The sequence below is a fragment of the Mastacembelus armatus genome, chromosome 4, assembly GCF_900324485.2.
Source record: "Mastacembelus armatus chromosome 4, fMasArm1.2, whole genome shotgun sequence".
In the NCBI taxonomy this organism is placed as follows: Eukaryota; Metazoa; Chordata; class Actinopteri; order Synbranchiformes; family Mastacembelidae; genus Mastacembelus; species Mastacembelus armatus.
This window is the reverse complement of record NC_046636.1, coordinates 24861030-24871294: the sequence shown is the minus strand read 5'-3', so window position 1 is coordinate 24871294 and position 10265 is coordinate 24861030. Positions and strand designations below refer to the sequence as shown.

General features: G+C 40.9%; 1 protein-coding gene across 1 annotated transcript; it reads right to left on the bottom strand.

Moving 5' to 3' along the window:
• Positions 1 to 461: 461 nt before the first annotated feature.
• On the bottom strand, positions 462 to 8878 carry lmx1a (LIM homeobox transcription factor 1, alpha). The gene is made up of 7 exons (XM_026305416.1): positions 8700 to 8878; positions 2815 to 3035; positions 2412 to 2587; positions 1993 to 2070; positions 1671 to 1746; positions 1190 to 1366; positions 462 to 604 (listed from the first exon to the last, which is right to left on the bottom strand). Exons 1-7 carry the CDS (start codon positions 8876 to 8878, stop codon positions 462 to 464), a joined length of 1050 nt encoding a protein of 349 aa, XP_026161201.1.
• Positions 8879 to 10265: the final 1387 nt, after the last annotated feature.

The following is a 10265-nucleotide window of genomic DNA, read 5'->3' as shown; positions in this document are numbered from 1 at the left end:
CAAAAAAAAAAAAATCACTCTGTACTTTGTACTTACTGTGGCACACATTTCACACTGAACATTTACTGTTGCATTTATTGATCATCACTAATTTGTTCTAAATGAGCAGCATACACAAATTGTGAGAATAAATACAAATTCACACCCAAACAGCTATTTACATTTGTAAATGCAGTTATTGCCTCATGATCTAACATTCAAACATAATGACAGCGGTCCAACAGTATCATGCAGACACAGGCCACTTTAAAGAGCCTGTGTGTTACAATGAGGCTGTAAAGCATACAAGGCAGTAATGTAATCATGTTTATACCGAGGTGCATATGATAGATTGCATGGTATCACAGTGTATCCATGTCCCCTTGGCAGTATCTTTATTATTTTAACACCTGCTTTAACTACCCTGTGCACTGTCCAGACAGATAAATGATGTAGAGTGAGGGATAATTGGATCTCAACCCTCAGGAGGTGAAGTAAGAGTCCTGCATGGAGTAGAGATGGTCAATAGGAGTGAGTAAAGAGGAGTCACCCAGTGAGAGGCAGTCGTTGTCAGCCACGTGGCAAAGAGGATCTCTGTCCACGTCATCGTACAGGCTCCTAAAACCTAAAAATGACAAAGCATTCTTGTTCATTGAACAGTCTGATCATTAATTGGTGTAAAGGTGCACTTCACTGATTTTAAATATAACATTCAGTTTATGTTCATCCTAAGGACTAAAGGCCTGTGATTTAACAGTTTTAACCAATCAGCTACAGCTTTAAATAAAGATATTGTTTGGAGGAGCTGGACTTTTACATGATTAAGATGGGATGACTATAGTGAATGGGATAAGTACAAAGGATGGACAAAACAATGAAGACAATATAATGAAAATCCAATATGATTCCCAGGACATTTTTATCTTTGAAATGATTTTGAACAGCTGAAAAGTCATTTGAAAATCATTTACATCATTCACACTGAAGCTCGCTTCAATCAAGTTTTTAAAGAACAAGACAGCTACCTTTCTGGATTTTAAAATTACAATCTCATGACTGAAGTTGAGATTTCACACAGTCAAAAATATTAGCAAATCATGTAATTTACCTCTTCTTTTAGTTTTGCTTATCATGCTATTCACAAATGCTTGGAACAATAATTAAACATGTAGCTCTCTGTCATGGTTTGATAACAGCACAGAGCTCTTACCATAGGGGTGCATGTGATCCCCTGGCATCTGAGGTGGGGTCAGGCCTTGTCTGAAGGGATCCATGTCATAATCCTGCTGGTCCAGTGTGGTGAGCCCAATCTGCTGCTGCGGCTGAATGTGGGAATAAGAGGACCCCAGGCGCTCCATGTCAGAAGCCAAACTGCCACGAGAGGGCGCTGTGGAGAACGAGAGAGAGAGATCTTGCCCACTGCTGTAGGTTTACCACTGTCTGTTGACTTTTGAACAGGATTTGTGCCCTGTGATAAATTCTTCATGTTGATGTAACTATTTGGACTCTTCTTAAGTTCATTATCTAATTTCTGTGGTTTTCAAAACTCACATATGCATCAAACGTCTGTTTGAAATCCTTTAGAACTTACCCAGCAGAATCTCCTGCCTTTGTAATATTATTTTGTCTGTCTTAAAAGATCTCCCTCTAAGTTATTATAATTGTTTTCAATAGTATAGTACCTGTGTGACGTGATGGGTGCTCACGCTGTTCCTGAGTCTGCTGCTGCTCCTGTTGCTGCTGCTGTCTCCTGGCCAGTTTCTTCATCTAAAAACAGTGGAGGAGGGAAACCACACATGAGCCCACTTTGTGAAAAAATAATCTAACTAATCTTGCTGTGAGATGTCATCAGTTTCCTGTATGAAGAGATAACCAGGCTGATTTCCACCCTGGCATACAAATACAGTGCAGAAAGAGTCCTTTTATTAGTAGCGCATATGCCTTTATGTGTGTGTGTGTATGTGTGTGTGTGTGTGTGTGTGTGTGTGTGTGTGTGTGTGTACTTTCTATTACTTTGGCTCTTTGGTTCTGGAACCAGACCTGCACAACCCGGACACTCAGACCAGTCTCTGCTGCCAAGGTCTCCCTTACCTTGGATTAAGATTCAGGATGGAAGGAGAAAGAAAGAGACAAAACAAAAGCAGTGCAAAAAATTGGAAAATTAAAAAAGAGTCGAGGTCGATTGAAGGTTAAAAAAAATCTGTATCACCTCACCAATTTGCCTTAGACAAGAAAGAATAGATAAAGTATTTTGGAAGTTTAAAGTCATGTCTGCTTTGTCAGAAAGTGCTTTAATGGTTTCAGTGTATCTACCCATATGGCCAATAGCAGTGCAGCATATGAAACAGAAGTACCAGAGGACATTATTCTGGCACTTTTAGTGTTTTTGTATCCTGCCAACATACTGGGTGGGTATGAAATAAACACACTACCTTTCGGCAAGGCTTAGATGAGACCTCAAAGGAGGCTTTAAAAGTCCGTCTTTGTTGAGTGGTCAAAATAGTGCGAGGTCTTTTAGGACGTTTGCTCTCCAGGTCCTCTGATCTAATTTGTCTCCCTGTTACTCTGCCAGATTCCTCCTCCTCTTCATCTTCATCATCACTTTTTCCTAGTGGGTAGACATGATTGAAAAAATGTTTATTTATTAGGATGCCAGCCACTCAAAATTGATGAAAGACACAAAAATGCACTCTATCAATCTGGGATGTTGAATGAATTATTAGTAAGTATGACACTTATTTCATTATTAAGAGAAGCTCACTATGTTCACAAATTAAACTTATAATGCATGATCAAAACTAATTAAACTAAACATGATGTTGGTAAAGCCAATACCTGTTTCAGAAGAGGTCGGGCTGGTCAGACACTGGTGATAGTCCTCTCTGGCACACAGCAGCTGTCCCTCCTTCAGGATGCAGCGATCTCCGGTCTGCAGGCGGCATGAACAAACACTGCAGGTGAAGCAGTGCAGGTGGAACACCGAGGCCCCTGCACGCATCACCAGCTCTGCAGGAGAGATGGCCTTCGCACACCCCCCACATCGCACTGCAAACAGACTGAAAAGAGGAAGAGGAGGGTGAGGGATTAACAAAGGAGAGAACATAGGAAAGCTCAGAAAATGAGAGTGTAATGCTTTTGTTGGGCTGACTAGTGCTTCAGTATAAACTGAGACACTTGAGGACCTCTCACACCTTTGTAAGATGGGACTACATGAGAGAAAAAAAATACTTGTTTGACTTAGGGAATGTTGCTGAGTCGAGCTGTCACTCAATACATCTCCCCGCCTGACATCTCCCCTCTCCTCCACCTCCCCCTGCCCCGGCCACTCAGTCACATACCCTTAGTGTGGCGGGTGTGCGTCTTAGCGCCTGGCAACCAGGACTGGTGGGCTTAGTCTCAGAGACTGTTGCTGTGGCTCCGGCTGCCGTGTCCGAGGCTGTGCTCCTGGGGAGGAAAGAGAAAAGCTCTCGGCATGCCATGGCTCCAGGCAGAGGGGGGGAATCAGATATCCTGGTGGGAGCGGCTGAGCAGCCGGTCCCAGGAATTATCCGCAGAATTATCTCTAAGTCTGCTTAACCAGACTGGGACAAAGACAGAGCCATCCCCCAAGCAGCAGGACCATTGTCCGCTGGCTGGCACCTCAGCATTTTGGGTCTGTCACGCAGGATGATGCGTCATCATTCAGGAGCTGGCGTTTGTCTCCAGACCTGACTGGGTCACCATACCAGTCAGCACAGAGGCATGAGAAAGTGACAGCTTTTCTCCACATTTTTGTTTTCACATAAATACTAGCACACTTCCTACGTATATGTTTTTGGCTATTGGGTATTGAAAAAAATGCCATTAGAGGTTAAAATAAGATAAAAACTACAAAATAACTTGAATGATATGAAGTTTCCTTTAATGCTGATAAAAAATATTTCCCTAAATAACAGATAATATTGGCCACCTATGTGGTTCACTGCTGATATAACAAACCACAGCAATCACCTGTGACTAAACCATTATTTTTTAAATTAAAAATATTTATGTTCTTGTTTCACAAGCTTTCACATCACTTCTACAAAAGTTAACATTTTGTGAAAATATATTTTTTTTGTGAAACACATTTCACATTAAATTTCAAGTGAAATAAATATTTGTTTTGTATCTGCGTAACTGCAGCACGATATTTAGAAAAAGTCAGACTAAACATAAAGTAGACATCCAGGTTGAGACATCCCTGTCAAAAGGTCTGGAGCTGCAGTGCATTGCTGGGACCTTTTGCTGTTGCTCTGGGGTTGCTAGGGTGAAGTCCATTCCCAGAAGCTCAAGAGGGTCAGTCGGGCTGCTTGACCTATCCGAGCCGTCTGCCCCACAGCCTCAGTGGTATGCACTTTAATATGGACAACATACCGTCTGTGGTATGTGTGTTCCTCGGGCAACACAAAATGCAACAACATATTTTCAAAGTGTGGCAGAGGAAATACCGAGAATGTTCCTGGGTTTCTATGACACAGCAAAGTACTTGAATGAATATCTCAACATGATGCTAATGGTGGATGTCAGTGGAGAAGAAACTCTGGGCATTAATGTTGTGAGGTCATTCATGTTTCGGGAATTGCTTTTCCATTATACACACTCCAGATCATCTTATTATACCCAGTACTCTTAAGCGTTGTTAAGAGTACCTCCAGTACTTATGGACTAGCCCAAGATGTTTAATATTTCAGAGTTTCCGGTGACATGACTGGGCCAGAGGCCCTGCTAGGAGAGTGGGAACACTCAGTCACGCTGGATTTAGACATTCATGGCATTAGTGACAACATCGTTAGAGAGAAATTAGTCAGCGAAATCCTCTACACCGGCCTCGGTAAAGTAGTCTCAGGGTAGATGCACTACATAGTAAGGTGAGTGTTCGTACAGCAGAACAGTACAGACACAAATTTACTCAAAGTCCCTGTGTCTCATTGTTCCTGTCTTGACTGCTGGTCTGCTGGATAAGCACAGACACAGATACTGTTTCTGGATCAGGTTAACCTGGTTCCCTTGCTGAACACACACACCAACAGAGGCTGTGTATCAGATACAGATCTGCGACTCAAGTGCACCACCAGTCACAGCGCTGATCTGATGACCAGTGTGCTGTCCAATTCACCTGTCCACTGAACCATTCAGCCTATCTAGATCTACTGACAGTCTGACCCCAGGGTATGCAGTACATATCCAGTGGACTGCTGCAGGTCAGGCTAACAAACTATTTACATGATATGGACAACACAATCACATATTACACATATCACCGACCATCTTCTTTTTTTGGTCTCTAATGGTAACTAGAAAAATAAAACTCTCAATCCGACCATTTATATATTTACCAACATATCAGTTATAACATTCAGCAAATTTCCAGTGATTATACCTGAGATGCCAATAATAAATGAACCACAAAAATGTCCCATTAATATTACCAATGCTTTTTTCCTACTAAAGACATAACACAATAAGGTCACTTGGTCTGTGGACTGGATGTGTTGGAGGTTTGTTCACCACACAGCTTTTAACTCATAACAAAGAAAATAAAATTATAAAGTACATACATTTCTGCCACTGTGACATTAAAAGATATTTGACAAGAGATTTGTTTATTTGTTTACTGTTCCTCTAAATTGCATTTCCTCTTTTACTTATTTATGTTCTGTAGTTGCTAAAGTTTCACTGGTTCACTACGTGATATAAACTGTATTCAAATTACTGTCATTTGTCCTTAAAATGAGTATGGATTTGTAAAACAGACTCATACAAATAGCACATATGCAACTCCTTTGATTTTTTTCATCTGTGCTAAATAATAAGGTTATGTTTACACTTTACACAGGGTTTTGTTAAAAAAAATGTTAAAGGATATACATCATGTAAATAAAAAATATCATAGGAGGTCCCAATTTCTGCAATTTTTTTGTTGTCTAAGTTTTTCTTTTTAATATCGCCTATTTTTATATAAAATATATCCCCTATATTTACCTGCAGGTGCTGAAATTGAATGATAATTTATCAAATTAAATGTTCCTATATATCAGGAAGAATCTGAGATAAGTTTGATGAGCTTCTTTCCTGTCGTGTCCTAATTCTTTGTCCCATTTTCTTTACATGAAACCTCTGCATGTTTTGGTATGTGTACCTCGATTATAATTCATAATGAATTGTGAGATTTAATAATTCTTCATATAAAATAATAAAATGACAGTCTGCTACTAGATAAAAGTAATGTTATTATTGCGTTTTAGCTTCGATCAATGAGACAACCAGCTGAACCTGGTGTTCTGGCTTACAATGATATAAGAAAAAAACTGAGGTGAGATTCAGACAGAAGACAGTACTAATTGACAAATGATGTCACAGTATGGAATAATCATCACTTTTGGGCTGGCTTCATACCCGTCCTGGATCAAAAGACGGGGATGCAGTTTTTTGGTGAGAAAAACCACTGGCACAGTTTTAAAACGCTCAGACACTTGGATCTCAAAGGTGGAGCATTGGCACTAGGCCTCCTGCTAATTGGTCAGGTCAGATATCTCACGGTCGGCTGGGCGTTGTCCCATTGCTCGACACAGGGGCTACTGTGAGCGGAGCTTTCCAGATGCCACGGCACATAGCGCCAGGGCTCATGGAGCGCACCGTCCCCCAAAATAAGTTCACACCATCCTCACTGTCTCTCTTGCAGGGATGCACCAGTCTTTCCGACATATGGCTCTACTCTCCTAATTACTTCTATGTGCTTTGGCCAAGTACTGTTATCTCCACTAATCATGCTAAGCAATTCTGGATTCAAGTGCATTTGCAAGTATCCAGTTTAATTTCTGTTTACATAGTGAAATGCCACGTAAATTTAAATTAGTCCGTAACCACTAAAAAACTGGCATGTTTTAAATAAAACATATTATTCTAACAAATACTTTGCTCACAAAGGTACATGGGCGTCGATCACACAGTGTAACTTTAGTTGACTGGGAACATGATTCAATTCCATTCATTTCAAACCAGAATTTGAATTGTGGGAAACATTTGGACCACTGAGGGTACTGTAACGTTTCTTGTTTCCCTGTCTGTCTGGCAAAACAGCTTCACTAAATTGTTCAGAAATAATGTGTGCTGCTGCCTTTCGGGGTGTGTGGGTTTGGTCTTTAAGGGTGTGTGGGTGATTATGGGGGTGTCAGGCAATGGGTGATGGTTTGAGTTTTCGGGGGGCAGGGGACTGGTGGGGAAGTACCTTGTTGATGAGACCATATGTTGTCCCCAGCTTGCAGTTGCCGCGCCAATAGGCCTCATCATTTTAACACATTTTGACAATGTGTCAGTTGAGCTCTACCCCTGGTTGTGTGCTCTATGTGTGTGAAGGTGTGACTTTGTTGTTTTGTGTGTGTGTGTGTGTGTGTGTGTGTGTGTGTGTGTGTGTGTGTGTGTGTGTGTGCGTGTGACAATGTGTACGGACATATAATATGCAATAGTGCTTTCACATTCCAGCTCCCTCGCCGCCCCTTCCTCCCACAGTCACCTTGTTCTCTTAGAGCATTGTGCCAAGTTCCATGGAAGTCGACTTATACACACATACACATACTGTGGAACAACAAAGATCACACACACATATATAATGATACTTCTGTCATAAACTATGAAATCTAGCCCCACATGTAAAATATGCCACACTAAGTAGGAATACATAGTTTAATTTACTATAAAGACATATCTCTTTCTGTCTCTCTCTTTCAAACACACACACACACACACACACAGCTGTTTTCAACACTTTAAAGGACTGACATACATTTATTTACTGGTTACTAACCCTAATCATATCCACTTCTTGCCTAACCATCAGCCCAACTCAACCATAACCCTAACACCAACCTAACCTTATTCTAAACAGTAATTCATTTTTCTTTCAAGAAGAAAGGCAATTTTACATCATGCAGCCATATGTGCCCACAACATGAGTAATACAGGTACAAACGCTGACACACACACACACACACACACACGCACACATACACACACACACACACTTATAGTTGTAAGGATGCATTTTGAACACATTTGCCTCTTACCTTAATCTTAAACATCACAACTAAACTCTTAGGCCCAACACCTAAACCCTAAAATCAAGTCCTAACCTTCACACACAGGTGTGTGGACAGGCCAAAATGTCCTCACAGTGATGGTATCTAATAAAGCTAGAATGACATGCACACACACACACACAAATCTTTAGTCAAGGTCAGATCTGGACAAGGGCTCTGTTGTGGAAATTGGCTTCATAACGCACAATTATTTTTGGACCTAAGGCCAAAAAGCAGAAAAAGATGAAAATTATAAGAAAAAAAAAAACTAAGAGTAGAGTAGCAGAGCACCATTAAATGTTTTTCTGTAACACGGGCTATAATGTTAATAATAAGCTCTGTATTTACAACTTATCTTATTAACTTGTCTTAATAGGACCAGAAAAAAAGAGAAACCAGGCGCATCTGCAGCATTTTCCATACAATCAAAACATGTTCATGATAAAGTATCAACCAAAATCAAATCACGTTTAATCTCCTTTAATTAAAATGTGTTTAGGTCAGTTAGAAAATCTGATTTGAAACGATCTTTCTGTTGACCTTTTTCAACATAAATTGTATTTCTAATGCAAAACCTCTGAGAGCATGATATGAAGAGCTGGAGATCAGGACTAGTCTACTCACTCGACATAGTCCCGCTTGCAGTAAAGTTTGCGGTCCCTCAGAAAGCAGGAGTTCGTGAGCGCGTCCCCGCACGCCGCGCACCGCACACACTCCTCATGCCAGAGGCCGTCGGTGACTCTGAGCAGGAATCTGTCTCTGATCAGACGGTGGCATCCGGCGCACACTGCCCTCTGATCCATATCTGCGACGACGAACGAAATCCTTTAATAAGCGCACTTTCCCAGTCAGCAAGACGCAGCTGTAGGAATAAAGTTTTGCTGGGCTCATCAAAATCACACTCAGTCATTATCAAATGCGGAAAATGTTAATTCAATTGGCACTGTTCATTAAAAAGTTTAATTGTTCACACCGACTAGGCTTCTTACTGGTTTAAATCGTGCATAAAGCAGTGCTAAAATCACTAAACAGTAAAATGTGTTTTTAAAAATATATTCAAGCCTTAAAATGTGATTAACACATCGGCTAACTCTGGCATAAAATGTTACCCATTTAAGCAGAATTCTGGTACATTGCAGCCCTCTGAAGAAAGATCGTGATTTGTTTAAAAAACAAACTTAATTTAAAAGGTTTTTAATTAAATTTAGAATACCGTTATTTTAATATTAAAAAGAATACCTGTGAAACGCGAGCTCCCAGACAGTAAAAAGGTATTTTGGGTATGAACTCCCAGTTCCGCTCAGAGCATCTCACCGGCAGTGAAAGTCCTGCTGAAACTTTCTGCTCCGAGACTCAGAGAACAGCGCATCAAAGTTTCTCCTCTGAGCTTCCGGCGACCTCGTCCAGTCCTCAGTTATCGACTATTTAGGCGATCTATCAATTATCCTATTAGGAGCGAACGGGAAGGAGGGAGGGAAAGAGAGAGGGGGAGAGAGAGAGAGAGAGGGAGAGAGAGAGAGAGACTTCCTCCATGTGCAGGTGCAGGTTACCTCTCTCCCCCCTCAGCTCCTCTCTCTGTGCCTTCCTCTGTATCTCCCCCCACACGCTGAATGCCACAGTTACCAGAGACGCTTATGAAAGGAATTATTTCCATTAGAAACCAGCAGGCCTACGAGTGCTCAGGAAGTGAGGAGTGCGGATAAAACATACACATCTTCCATTTTTCAGACAGATAGACAGACAGACAGAGACAGATAGATAGATAGATAGATAGATAGATAGACAGACAGACAGACAGACAGACAGAGACAGACAGACAGACAGATAGATAGATAGATAGATAGATAGATAGATAGATAGATAGATAGACAGACAGACAGACAGACAGACAGAGATAGATAGATAGATAGATAGATAGACAGACAGACAGACAGACAGACAGACAGACAGACAGAGACAGACAGACATAGATAGATAGATAGATAGATAGACAGACAGACAGACAGATAGATAGATAGATAGATAGATAGATAGATAGATAGATAGATAGACAGACAGAGACAGACAGACAGACAGACAGAGACAGATAGATAGATAGATAGATAGATAGATAGATAGATAGATAGATAGATAGATAGACAGACAGACAGACAGACAGACAGAGATAGATCGATTGGTAGACAGACAGAT